Source organism: Poromitra crassiceps (genome assembly GCF_964638095.1).
Source record: "Poromitra crassiceps genome assembly, chromosome: 4".
Lineage (NCBI taxonomy): Eukaryota > Metazoa > Chordata > Actinopteri > Beryciformes > Melamphaidae > Poromitra > Poromitra crassiceps.
The window spans coordinates 25733584-25748416 of NC_139626.1; the positions used below are offsets into that span (position 1 = coordinate 25733584).

The window sequence follows — 14833 nt, forward strand, 5'->3', positions numbered from 1 at the left end:
AGTTGCAAAGATCTGTCAGATTTCAGCAATTTGATATATGCTAATAGCCAACGCATGCAGTGACAACTGATACTGTTGGCCTTGTTCTAGCATGCTCAGCTGCTTTTCTTATTAATGAAAGGACTGAAAGCAAAGCACACACCCCTCTGTAGGGTCCAGGGCCAGTCCATGAGGAGTCTGCAGGTTCTCAGCCACCAGTGTGACCCGGTTCCCCCCATCGAAGTCACACATGTCGATGCGCTCCACCCGGGCCTCCAGCACGTAGAGTTTGAAGTTGATCCAGTCCACAGCGATGTTCTGGGCGCTGTGGACAGCAGCAGTCAGGACCTCCTTAATGTCACCTCCGTCATAGTTGGCAGAGTAAACCTGGAGACAGAATGACGGGGCTTGGCAGAGCAATGGAGGCATTGCAGGGGAAGTGAATGGGCTTTCATTCCCTTGACAGCTACTGTCCTGCTGCCCTTGAGCAAGGCAACAGCTGTGGGTTAAATCCACAGAAAAGAAAGAAAGAAAAATGCTTTCCCTGAATAAATAAAAGCTGAAAAGTAGAAAGAATATTTATCAAGTTTTCTTTGCACAAACACTTAAAAAATCAATTTGATTTGCTCAATTTTAGTGGTGCAACTAATTTGTTACTCATCAATGTGCAAGGTTACACCAAATTTGGACAGATTCACAAATTTGGATACACAAATACCTTGTGTATAATATACAGTATGTTTGTAACGATATAAAGCAGCTATGAAGTACATGCAGGATGCTGGATCTGGTTCCAGGGACATAAAAATATCACCAGATAATTATTTGGACTGACCTTTTGAGTGTTAGTGTCGGTCCAGAAGACCCTCTGGCTGCGCCAGTGGTACGCCACGCCCACAGAGTACCCTCTGCCCTGGGATGGCACCAGAGTGCGGACATAGCGCCCGTGTATGTCGGCCATCATCACATCACCCCCATTGGTGAAGATGAGCTGTGGCATTCCAGCTAGAAAACACAAATTGTAAACCTCACCAGTTTCTTGATTTTTGATCATTTATTTTGTTGGATAATTCTTCTGAAACACTCAAATAAACAGTTAAGCCTATGTGGCAGACTATTTGTAAAGCCTGAGGAAAAGCATAAACTTTCTATGATAGCTGAGCTTATTCGGGAATATGCATGTTATTATAACAACAGTATCTTGTAAAAACCATGTTTTACAGTATTCAAGTGTATGACACTTGAGGTTTTGAATAATTTTCCATAGTATTAGGTCTTATAGAAGTTCTGAAGCCATACAAACTGATAACCTCTCCTTAAGACCAACACACGAGAGGTTATATCATGATCATTTTTAACTTTTTAACTGTCTTTAACTGAGACATACTGCTTTATGAAATCTCCCAGCTGTGTGTCTCTCTCTGTACCTGACACATTGGCTCTGCACATGTGACCCTGCTCCAGGACGTATCCGTCCGCACAGCTGCAGCGGTGTGTCCCGGGACGGTCTTCACACAGCTGGTCACAGATCCCCCAGATCTGACAGTCATTATAGTCTGAGCAATAAAGCAGGGAAATGCAGTTACTTTTTTTTTTTTTTCATTTAGGTGATGGTATCCAGGGTGACCCACTGTAAATGTTACAATATGACAATAGAGTGCTGAAGGCTTTAAAGTCCAAGATCCCCAATGTTACAACAACCAATAAAAAGGAATGCAAAGGTCAACATCACAACACAATGTAACATATCCCTGAGTGATCATCTATGATGGAGAAGAAGAAACTGCCAGGCAGAAAATATAAATGGGGTATTTTGTTGGCAGTGTTGATTGTTGATTATATTGAATGCTGTAATTACTGCTACACCCAATGCAATCTTGGAACCCAGAGTCTATTTCGGCACGTAAAAAGTCTCTGGGACAGCCGTACCTTTTTTGAGGCTTCCTGTACAGAGCAAATCTTACGCCCGGGACTTCCGCCTCCGCACAGTGTCGCTCTGTTGTTGTACCGGCGAATATAAGAGTTCCGTTCCCGAACGCTAGTGAATATATAATAATTTAGACGTTTAGCATTCAAAACAAAAGTGACGCAATGTATGTGTTTAAAAGGCACTGCTGCGCGGAAGTGAAATTCCCAGGCGGAAGATCCGAGCTGTAAAGGAAGCCTAAAAAATTTGCCTGCCGAAATAGACTCTGGGTTCCCAGATTGCACCCAATGTGACTCTTATATCCTATATTGGTGGTTCTCTATCACAGCCAGCTAAACTCTCATTTGAATCATATCCTCCAAGGAACAGGCCAGTGTGTTCTAGAAACTGTCCAATTGTGCTGCGAAAATGTTTATGAATGCATTGATTCTGTCTCACATAATCTACTGTTTAACAAGCTGTGGGCATCGGGCATGCCAGCCCATTCACATTAAAACCAATAAAAATCACTTTAACAATAAACAAACAATAAAGACATTGGACAGGAAGCCGGGTTAGATACCACCACTGCAGTATCTTAAGAAAACATAACCTCTTGAGTTGGGATAACATCATCACCTTCACAAATCTCTGTCTAGCTCAGTATCACTCAGTATCTTCATTCCACCATTGCCACAGTCAAGCCGAACCACCACAGCCACCGTAAGAGGAGACAGCTCTCTACCTTTCAGACAGAGCACTTTCAGCCAAACAACATTCTGAGTTAAAGCATCTCATGACTGGAATAAATGACCAGAAAACATATGAAACTGCACCACCTACAGGTCATTTTCCAATCACTTGAAAGCATGGCTCATCAATAATCAATAATGCAGGTAGAGGTGAGTAACTAACTAATCAGGTATGTATTGCATTGAATCGTTGTATTTACGCTAATTAGTAGGCCTATCTCTAGTATCAAAAAATGCCACCATTAATATCCTGTCATACATGCTACCATTTTTTTTTCAAACTGTATCAATGTAATACTTTGAGATAAACATTGCATTAATAGTTTTACTTACTGAAATTGCCACTTAAATGGCTAGAAACTAGGCAGGATGGAGCGTGAAGATTGCTGCTGCACTGTTTTGTTTTGTTGTCACAGGAAGTAGCTGAAACTGCACTACTAAACTCAAACCAAAGCTCAAACCAAAGAACTTTTATGGAAAGAACTGAAAGCTCCATATTGCCCCATTGCAACATCAGCGCCCAGCAGCCTCCGCCATTTTTTATTTTTGGAAGCGTGACAGCGCCAAAAGAACCTCGCACAGGCTCGCAGTGGTCAGCTGCGGTAGCGCGGGCCCCTATAATCAGCCTCTCTAAACAGTAACTCAACGGGAGAACACTCTAAATTTCGTGGATTCACATCTTTTCTGGGCGTACTGCAAATCTTGACTGAAGTGGTGTAGTGCAGGGATGTAAAACAACAACCATATTGTGGAAACTAAGCAAAATGTTTCGTTTTCTTTGTTTAGTTTTTTCAAGATAAATAGCTAATGCGGCTATCGTCCACTCCGTCAGAAGTGTGTTGCCGTGGTTTTAACCTCGGGTCCTTTGCATTTACTATTTATCTTGAAAAAACTAAAAGAAAAAAAAGAAAAATTTTGCTTAGTTTCCACAATATGGTTGTTGTTTTACATCCCTGCACTACACCACTTCAATCAAGATTTACAGTACGCCCAGAAAAGATGTGAATCCACGAAATTTAGAGTGTTCTCCCGTTGAGTTACTGTTTAGAGAGGCTGATTATAGGGGCCCGCGCTACCGCAGCTGACCACTGCGAGGCGCATTCTGTTTCCAAAAATGGCCGGAGTTTCGTCTCTTTCCTTCCATGCTCTTTGCTCAAACTATGCCACTAGAAGGTACGGGGGTGACATTCTGCCCCCTAGTGGCAGGGAGATTATAAAAATAAAGAAACCCGCACTAGACGGGCCCTACACTGCCAACTCATAACCCCACAAGTATAAATTAATCTACATTCTCTATTCTCATAAACGCAATCACCATCATAACCATTTATTACTCCCCCTACCTCTTAATTCACCCTCAAAATATTCAGTAACTGCCCCTGGCTGTTACCTGCTGTGATCTCACCTAATCATACATGTCACATTACACACTAGCTAAACTCAACCTCCCAATTCAATGTAAACTGCTGCACTGTTGTATTGTCTTGTCTTAAATGTCCCCTAATGTCTGTATGTATGTATTAACACTGCCCAAGTGTCCTATGTCTTTTTGTTGTTATGTTGTATTGCAGACAAAAACAAACAAACAAACAAACAAAAAGCATAGTGACATCCCTGTAACAGTAAAGTGCATTCACTGTATGGCCAACATGGCAATTAGCAAATCATTCTTAATTTACATTCAAGATCAGAAGATTAAAATAATGATAATGATCATAATAATAATCATAATAATAACAATAGTATTATTATTATTATTATTATTATTATTATTATTATTATTATTATTATTATTATTATTATTATTAATAATAATACTTTATGTAGTTTCTCGATAGTTTATCTTCTTCCACTGTAAACTAACTGCTAGCTTTCCAAAAAGATTCCCCTGTCAATGAGCATTCATTATTGTCAGCAAGGCCATATCACTCTGTAGCTGCCGGGGATTATTATTAATAAAAACAAACAAATATCACAGTTGGCACTCACCCACACAGGACCGGCTGTCATTGGCTATGATGTAACCATCAGGACAGTAGCAGGCTCCTCCCTGAGGGGACGAGCGGCAGAGGAACTCACAGCTCAGGGTGGAACAGCGGTCCAGACCTGGGAGTACAGATGGAATCATTAAAAAGAAAAGTACTGGTCAAATCTAGGTTCAAATGTCACAATATCACAAAGATGCTGCCTTGTCTACACATAATAATGATAATTTCTATCATAATCATCAACACCAAGTCTGTAAGACATTAGCGGTTGTCCTTAAAAAAAGTAATTGATTTATCCAAAAGTTAATCTTAAACCAGGTGTGCGTGAATGCAACAGTAAGGGAACACTGTGATCATGTACAGTATGTCAGATGACAGGTGAATTTTGTGAAATATTTAAAGAGTGCAATAGCCTATCATTTTTTCAACCTTGACACTTATCTTTACTGCCCTATGAAAATGTACAAAATGTGTCGCCTGCTATGTTTCTCCAGAGAACGTAGAGTATGTGACATTTAATTAAGTTCATTTCAATTCAGTTCACTTCTCCCTGTCCTATATGGTAGGCATACAGACATGACCCTGCAAACAGATACATGGCAGTAATTACAAGATCAATAATAATCTCATCTACTTTCTGTATGTGCAACCCATGGTGTGGGTCTCATTATGCTAGATGTCTCAAACCTACAGTATGTGAAAAGTTACCATATTGTGTGTGTGTGACTTACTGCAGGTTTGTTGTGCAGTGGAGTTGGTCTCGTCTGTTCCTCCTGGACAGTCAGGTTTGCCGTCGCACACTTTGCTCATTAGTATACAGACTGGTGAGCCCGGGCAGCCCCACTCGCCAGGGTAACAGTCTCTGGAGTTACTGTCTGAACAGGTTCAATCACAAAACACTTGACTCAACAGTGTACCAAGGCAGCATCCGCCAGTGTTAAATGAGCAAACCTATGTATGTATGCATCTCTGTATCTCTCTTGCATTTTCCTTGGACACCGACAACCTGACAGCATTCATATTTGGCACGGGTATTGGCAGGTGTCCCAAGCAGACGGTGACAGGGCTAAATGGGGGGAAATCACTAATTAGTGGCCAAAATGAATGAAGGGGTTCAGCACCATGGAGAGCTCCATTCGTTGGCTACCGATGGAGCACACCTGAGCGGAGTTGGAAGGAATCAGCCAGGGAAGTTGACTATAAACTATATCAGAAAGCTGTCTGGGGAGAGAGAAAAGAGGCTGTGCCAATTCTGTGAGCAAGGCCTGACTAGTGTCAATAATATTTAATAACTTGTATCTTTTAATCAAAGCCACTATTGGACAGTTACTGATTTGCTATCAAAAGACATGTTGGCCATACACTTGCTTCTTCATTCTTCATTCTTGCTAATGGAAAAAAGCTTCTCACCACATCCTCTCTCATCACTGTAGTCCCCGCAGTCATTGAACTGGTCACACACCCAGTTCTGAGGAATACATCGGCCGCTGGAGCAGGTGAACTGACTTCCGCTACAACTCTGGTACACTGAGGAAGAGATGGGTGACATTATCCATAGGTTCTCTCTTATGATCAGGGTTCCTCCAACTTTTCCATGTTGAAATTCCTAACATTTTCCAGATCTTCATTCCGTGACTGGATGTGAAGAGTTATGCCAGTAAATGCCACTGTTCAAGATAATAGCATGGGCTACATGACTGTTGTAGAAAGTGTTGGGGAAGCTACATTGAAAGCATAGCTTAGGAAGCTACCAACAGCTTCACCATGGAAGTAGTTGAAACTACAGCAAAGCTACTCTGGGACAAATGTAGTTTAAGAAACTACAAGCTACGTCGAAAAAGTAGTTCAAACTACTTTGTAAAAAGAAAACCCATTAACTACATGTGTGATTATATGAAATAAAATATAATAAAAAAGCACAATGCCAGCAAAAAATATGCCTCTGAGTTTATTGCAATAGTTGACACCTAATAGATTCAATGTTATATTTTTGTTCTGGGTTCTTCTGGGTTTTGTTTTATCAGACAAATAAGCAGTAAAGACTTGACTAGGATTGGTTAAGGTTAGGGTAGGAATCTCAGGGCAAGCCAATCAGAGACAGCATAGGCTATGTGCCTTGCGCTAGGATTGGTTAAGGTTAAGGTAAGGATGCTAGGGTAAGGATATCAGGGCAAGCCAATCAGAAGGCAGCATTGGCTGTGTGGGATCTTGGCTGTCTTCACGGTCTATGCTGCCATCAAAGTGATCAGGACTAAAGAAAAAGGGGCAGTCCTGTCAAAGGGGCTTCTGGTTCAACAGCAATGGTAAAATAAAATAAATTATGTATATATATATATATATATATATATATAATTGTAGTTTGACTAGTTAAACTACAGAAAAATGACCTAAAAGTAGTTCAACTACATGTAGTTCACTACTCCCCAACACTGGTTGTAGGCAATACTATCTATAGCTGAAGATTATTTTTCACAACAACAAATACAGTTACCTGGTCATGTACATTTTGTGTAAATCTATATTGAAACAGTTTGTAATGAATAGAAACAAATGAACAGTTAAAACTTAAATGTAGTGCACTATATAATAAGCTGCATGGTTGTTCCAGTGGCATGAAAGTCTAATTTGTCTGTTGTCTCAGTCCTCACCACAGCCTTGCTCATCGCTGTTGTCCCCACAGTCATCCCAGTGGTCACACACAAAGGACAGTGGGATGCAGTAGCCGTTTGCACACTGGTACTGGTGCAGGGGGCAGTGCTGAGTTGCTGAAAGAAAACAGGGAAAACAACACAGAAAACACTTGCAGCCAGGTAAACTGTTAATAGGCGTAACTGAGCCCCACTTCAAATAAACGTCATAGAAACACTTCACTCGATGAAACCAGCCATAGACAGAAGTCTGATTTCTGAGTCATTTCCACTCACTGCAGTTGGACTCATCAGAGCCATCTCTGCAGTCCTGGAGCCCGTTGCAGTGCTGAGAGTTGTTGTAGCACGCTCCATTAGCACAAGTCTTCTCAGTGCAAGGTGGATAGTCTGGGAAAAATACACAATCTTAGCAACAAAGCATTTATCTATTATTCTGTCTGTCTGTCTGTCTGTCTGTATCCTAATAAGAAAATTAATAAGAACGCAAAGTGTCTGTGTGTGTGTGTGAGCAGAATTGTGTTCGGCCACAGCTATGCCATTTTACGTGCAATCGGGCTGAATCTTTCAGGAAGTGTAAAGTGCACCCCTGCGTGTGACCTAACAGAGCCGTATTTTTTTATTTAGGTAATTAGGGTCCATTCGATGACATCATCAGGTGACATAATCACTGATGACATCATCATTGAGTGCTCGAGAAACATCACTGGTGACCACCAATTCTATACACGACTGATATTGCGCAGGTGTGTGTGTGTCTGTGTGTTGCGCACTAAATGTTATTGCATGTGATGTCACAATGCCTCCTTGTGTGTGTGTGCCCCATTATGATATCACTGATGACATCATCAGTGTGTGTCCCCCTATGACATCACTGATCAGTCTTGTCACAATGCTTCCTTGTGTGTGTGTGTGTGTGTGTGTGTGTGTGTGTGTGTGTATGCACGAGCACCCTTATGACATCACTTATGTCATCATCACTGATGACATCAGTGATGACATTACATCATTAGCTAATTAGCCTAATAAAAAAATCCAGCTCCGTCAGTCACCCGCACCGTCGCACGGGTGCCCTTTACACTAGCCTAGGTAAACCCAGCCCCCACGTGACCTGCTCTCTCAGTTCCCAGTCCCAGTCACCTTGTGACTGTAAGCAGGGTGAGCCTGAGAGCAGGTCACTGGGGGCTGGGTTTACCCAGGCTACCTTTACACACCCTGAAGGTTTCAGCCCGATCGCACGTAAAACGGCATAGCTGTGGCCGAACACAGAACTTTAAACAGACAGAGCCCACAGACTCAATATTATATACAAGATAGATAGATGATCAACCTTCTGATTGATTTATTAAATCCAAATGTATATGCAAACTTCTTACTGCAGTTGTTCTCGTCTGAGTTATCCAGGCAGTCCCTCACATGGTCACATCTGTATCTGCTGGGGACACACTGTCCCTCCTGGCAGATGAACTGGTCCGGGCTGCATGTCCGTCCTCCTGAACCAGGAGCATACAGCATGAGGACTTTCAATTCAAAATCCTGCCCTCCACAACTAGCTGGACAGCAACACACACCTTTTTTTTTTTGGCCCATTTTAAATCGGAACACCAGAGATTCGAAAGATTTTAATTAAACTGTATTGAAGATAATTTTAATCTGTAAAATAATTTTGCCTGGCTGAAATGGTAGACTGTGAACAAAAAGGATATACTTCAACCATTCATGAAAATTGTTGTAAGGGACATCAGCCATTTTAAAAGCTGTAATTATTCAGAAGGTAATAGAATATTAGAAGAAACACTGGTGCTCGTCCTTGCACATTCACTGATAATCTGCAGTAAAACCGCAGTAAAACCAGGCAGCACTCATATATTGGGAAATAACTCTCTTAATGAAATAACTCTCAAAGTTACATTGTTTCCCTGTGTTCTAAGTGTTTATTGTTCACATAAAAGAGATTCCAATTTAATTGGATTGCAGATTTTATTGCAGGTATGTACTCCATTAATTCTCTCATTGGCAGTCTGTGGCTGTGATGACGCAGCCACTTTGTGCTTTTACCGACACATCCTCATGTTCTCGATGAACGTGCAAGCATGAGCACTTCTGCTATGTTCTATGACCTTCTGAATCATAAAATGCCTGTTCCCTTTTAACCCTTTGATACCTGATGCAGCATTTGTGTGTGTATCCCTTTAAGACCGCGAACCGCGGTTCGTGGTCTTAAAGGGATACACACACAAATTAGGGATATACACGCAAATGCTGCATCAGGTATCAATGGGTTAAAGCCCCATTCAGTAAGTTTTCCACTGCGCCCTCTGCGTGCATTAGTATCGATAACGATATCGCTGTTCAAAGTCAACAAAACACAGCGCCAGAAGCTCTATGTACATGTTGTGACATCGGGTACTCACCACGTGATGAAATAATAATCCATAGTTCCGTGACACATCATTTTCGTAGCAAATCCGAATCGAGTTACTTCCTCGTTTTCATGAACACAGCGCTTCCGCTGTACAGCGCATGCGCGCATGCTTTTCTTTTTTTCTTTTTTCTTGCTACGGGACGTGACAGACAAACTGCTTAGTCCCAGTGCTGGCCAATGGAGGGCGGTGTGGGATAAATAAAGATGAGGGTCTCCCTATTAAAAGTCAATCTACCATGTCCTGTGACTAAAAATCAGTTATATTACAGTAAAAAATGTCAAAAATCTTACTGATTGGGGCTTTAAGGCAATTTTCAGACATACTGAGTGAAATATCACAGCCCTTTTTGCTAATGTTTTTGGTTTGTCCCTCATTTCAGGGTGTGTATACGTTTTTGGACAGATACATTTATCTCCAACAAAGTGGGGATTTTTAGTATGTAGATAATGTAGTCAAAAATGCCTACTGACTTCTTGAAGTCGAAAATTATCTCAATTTCAGCTTCTCTTTCTCATTTTAAAACCAAAAATGGAAGAAGCACTACGTACCGCAGGTTCTCTGTTCATCTGAGCCATCGGTGCAGTCTTCTTCGCCATCACAGACAAATCCCAAGTTGATACACTCGCCGCTGGTCACACACTTAAACTGCTCTGAGCTGCAAGATGGAGGTGCTGCCACAGAGAACACATTCAAATTCACATTTATAATACGAAAGTTTCAAGTTTCCCAAGATTAATGTTAAGGTTTTATCTTTGTATTTCATAAACTTATTTTTTTTTGCTTTTTTTATCCCATTTTTATCCCCCATTAGTGCTAATTTTAATTTAGTTATCCTGGTTGCTGCTCCACCCTCTGCCGATCTGGGGAGAGCCGAAACTGGCTCCATGCTTCCTCCGAGACATGGGCAGTAGCCAGCCGCTCCTTTTCACCTGACAGGGGAAGCTTCACCAGTAGGACATAGCACGTGGGAGGATCACGCTTTTCCAATGAGATCCCCCTCCTCCGAATGACCAGAGGAGGCACCACTTCAGCGACCAGGATATTGCATGTTTTGGTGAGGGGTTCCTATGAAGGAGGCAGGCGTGCCCCACCCCCAGGTGGCACGGGGAGAACTTAAAAAACGCCACACAGAAAGGCCCTTTTGACGACGGTGGGCACTCGAGGACATGCAGACGGGCACGCACTCCTTCAGCGCTCACAGCGTCCCAGGTGGGAATCGAACCCAGGACCTTCTAGCTGTGAGGCGACAGCGCTACCACGGCGCTGTCGCGCCTTTCTTGTCAGTTATTCATTTTGTGGTTCCTACCATTCTGGTCCTTTTTGAGGTGTTGCCCATTTTACTGTATTTTACTTCTAATAAATACTACTACTACTAAATAAATAAATCTACTCTCATTTTGGCACTATTAAGGGAGAAATTTCATGTGACGTTCATATCACTTGTGGTGAAAAATTGGCTTTCTATTTCAACTCTTTCCGAAATGATTTTGCTTGGTATGGCTATCTGTGTAGTCAGTGGTGATACTCACGACAGTTGAGCTCATCAGAGTCATCTGTACAGTCTTTAGTCCCATCACACCTCCAGTCTATATCAATACACTGTCCACTGGAGCACTGAAACTCCCCACCACCACAAGCTCCTGCAGAGAAAACACAGACAGACAGACAGACAGACAGACAGACAGACAGACAAATAGATAGATAGACAGACAGACAGACAGACAGACAGACAGACAGACAGACAGACAGATAGATAGACAGACAGACAGACAGACAGATAGATGACCACCGCAAGATCTACCTTTAATTGTGCCAATTAATAACAAGCATGTCACCCATTTTAGAAAAATTTAAACCTCCATCTTTATCCTTTGTGCGTGCGTGCGCACGTGTGCGTGTAGGGGGGGTGGATTCAAGGTTTTTATTCAAGATTTTTATTGTCACTCCGTAGTACAGGTACGCACGTGTGAAAGTCTTAGATGGGGGGCAAGCTAATTTGGCAATAGTAATTTTGTACTTTCCGTCTGTCATCCACCATTTTATTGTTTCTGTGACTAATGAGTTACCATGTTTATGACAGTTGCTTTTCCTTCAGTGTGCGATATTTGAGCCTGATCACATGTCATTGAGCCGTTAAACTATAGTTAATTCTTCACCTTGAAGGAGCAGCTCATCCTATGACCTTGGAGCATAAGTACGAATTGTTTGAAAAAGATAAATGTCTGAATCAGTGAATTCAAAGAAATCTCATTTACTTACTGTGCATCTATACTGTGCATTTACATATATCAATATTTTATCAAATTGAGAACAATGCAAATTCACATGTCAATCATTGTGATTTCCAAGTTAAAAAACCCAAACCCTGTCCATAAAATAGTTTTAATGTAACTGTGAAGAATATGGTTACGCTGTTAAGTGACAGCTTTATGACATTAACTTTTGAAGGATTTAATTATATTTTATATACCCACTTTGGAAGTAAATTGTTACCTGGTGTTGACATTGTAAAATCAAAGATGATTGCATCCTTTCAAATGTCAGTTGTCAGCAAAATGCCAAAATTTGTGCAATTATTTTGTCAGAATATGTGTCAGTATTTACATTTAAAATGTGTTTCTTCATTTATAAGGAAAAGCATTTTATTAATGAAAAACAGTTTCATTCAAAGGAAATTAGCTAACAGTACATGCTTAACAAATGGCATGTGTATCCAAAACCAAACACTGCATACCTTGAACAAGTTGGATTCCTTGAGAGAGTAGTAGCAGAGATAGAAGATGAAGACCGTTAAGGAGCATAACTGAACGTTCAGTCTTCCTCCTCAAGACTATGATATCTCAATGTTCAGGTGTTAGTAGGACAACGTGTTTACTCTCATGGTAAATCTGCACCCTGCCTGCTCTTACTCCTGAATGAGCCTGGGCAATGTCTTTAGGATTGAGAGTCAAACCCTAAACAACCAGGGGTCCAATAATGTGAAACGTAGTGATACATCTTTTTATGGCTCTCTGTCTGTTTTCCATAAACTTCATCTAAGATTATTAACTTTTACCTGTCTGGATGTTGTCTACATCAGCAAGAAAATGTAACTACTCACATTTGTGTAACAGTGGTGCAGGAAGGTAACATTCTGTCAAATATATATATATATATATATATATATATATATATATATATATATATATATATATATATATATATATATATATATATATATATATATATATATATATATATATGATGAGATGATGAGATATACTTTATTGTCCCGGGAGGGAAATTTGTCTTGGGCAAAAGTGCTTGTACAACAACAGGTGTAACAGACAAGTAATACAAAACAGAACGGTCACAGTCACATTCACTGTGACCGTATATATATTGTAGATCAAATTGAAGTTCCATTGATTGGCATTTCATATTCAATAAGATAATTGCATACACACTGTATTGATATGAGTTATCACAAAATGGTTTGGTATTTGGTACCTTGCTAAGGGAACACGCGCACACATCACGCACGCACGCAATCTGTGTGCTCCAAGTCAGATCACCCCTCCTCTCTCTGTTTCTCTCTTCTCTCTATAAAACCATATGCTGTTAAATCTTGGCTGCATTCTGTTACCTCTGTAATTGTATACATCATGTGTATAATTGAGAATTGAATACAACCCTTCTGCTATGAAGTTAGCAGAAGTAAATGTTATGGCTTAAATACAACTGATTGATCTAACTTCCCTGACTCTATGGCTTCATTCAAATAATTGGTCATCGTTTTCATATTGGCTGGAAATGCTAATGTTTACACTGCGGATGAGGGATGGTCAATTCTATTCCATAACAACATATATATATATATATATATATATATATATATATATATATATATATATATATATATATATATATATACCGTATATATATATATATATATATATATATATATATATATATATATATATATATATATATATATATATATATATACCACTGGAGTAACTTTACAGTGATTTATTAGCGATTGAGTCTGGTTCTTAATATTGGCCTCACGTGCGCGAGTTCACACTCGCGAGTACACCTGCACACATCCTACAACAAAGGAGGTCAGGAGTGGCGAAAGGGCTCTGGAGGAGGCTGCAAGGGCTCTGGAGCAGCACCAACAGACTCTGGAGGAGGCCAAACGGGCTCTGCTGGAGACCTTATGGCAGGGCTATTCAACTAAATTGTTCAGGGGGCCACATTGTCAGAAACCTAAGGGGCCGGGGGCCGGACCGTTCCCCGAGCCATTACACTTGTACAGTATGTACACATGACACAACGCACTACCACATTTTCGAAACCTTTATTTCACTACATTGCAAAAGTAGCTTAATTTTCATTTAAAAGTGCTTAATTTCTATGCAACAAAAGCTGTGTTAAAGCCCCAAAAGTAAACACATTTGAAACAAATCTAAGTATTCTACAACATGTCAGCTATTTGAAATATAATTTGGTCAATTCTGTCATCTCTTAGCTACACTATAGCATTGTAAACATTAATAGTAGATCAGGAAAGGAAAACAACTGTAAACATTCTTTACAAGAATGTAAAGAATTAACCTAGCACAGTATTAAATACTGAGTATCTCATGAACAACTATTAGTATTGCATCTTTTGTGTTTAGCTACATCTCACAGCATTGTAACATTGTAGTGCAGCAAGAAAGGAAAACTACTGTAAACATTTTAACCATATTTCTTGTTTAGAACCTAGCTAGCAACATCACACATCTCCTGAAAAACCATTTATAATGCATCTTTCTTGATTATCTACTACATCACAGCGCCATCTCCTGAAAAACATTAATATTGCACCTTTCTTGTGGCTACATCACATGAAGTCAATGCAAGTTGTGGGCAGGGGCAAGCGAGGCACTGAGGAAAAGAGAGTGCTTCTTGTGTGATCGGTTTAGCGTGACACTCAGCTTCAGCGTAGCTTTAGCTGTAAAAAAGTTATTTCCTGGACTCAAAATCCCACAATCCTCCACACTTCCCACAGAACTTGACCCCACTTCACCTCAGCACCTCAATCACGCATCACCTCAATCATAAGTTGCATGGGGCAGCAGGAGCACTGAGGCAGCACTGACTTAAGCAG

General features: G+C 40.6%; 1 protein-coding gene across 1 annotated transcript in view; it reads right to left on the reverse strand.

Annotated features, from left to right (window-relative positions):
• Positions 1–12497, reverse strand: part of lrp2b (low density lipoprotein receptor-related protein 2b) — a gene marked incomplete at both ends in the record, with an annotated part of 73134 nt that extends 60637 nt beyond the window's left edge. The window contains 12 exons of the mRNA XM_083635848.1: positions 143–366; positions 815–984; positions 1407–1535; positions 4627–4743; positions 5357–5500; positions 6036–6152; positions 7274–7390; positions 7550–7660; positions 8647–8763; positions 10245–10367; positions 11226–11336; positions 12431–12497. Of these exons, the coding sequence (XP_083491974.1) occupies positions 143–366; positions 815–984; positions 1407–1535; positions 4627–4743; positions 5357–5500; positions 6036–6152; positions 7274–7390; positions 7550–7660; positions 8647–8763; positions 10245–10367; positions 11226–11336; positions 12431–12497 (1547 nt within the window). The remainder of the gene's footprint in view (positions 1–142; positions 367–814; positions 985–1406; positions 1536–4626; positions 4744–5356; positions 5501–6035; positions 6153–7273; positions 7391–7549; positions 7661–8646; positions 8764–10244; positions 10368–11225; positions 11337–12430) is intronic.
• Positions 12498–14833: the final 2336 nt, after the last annotated feature.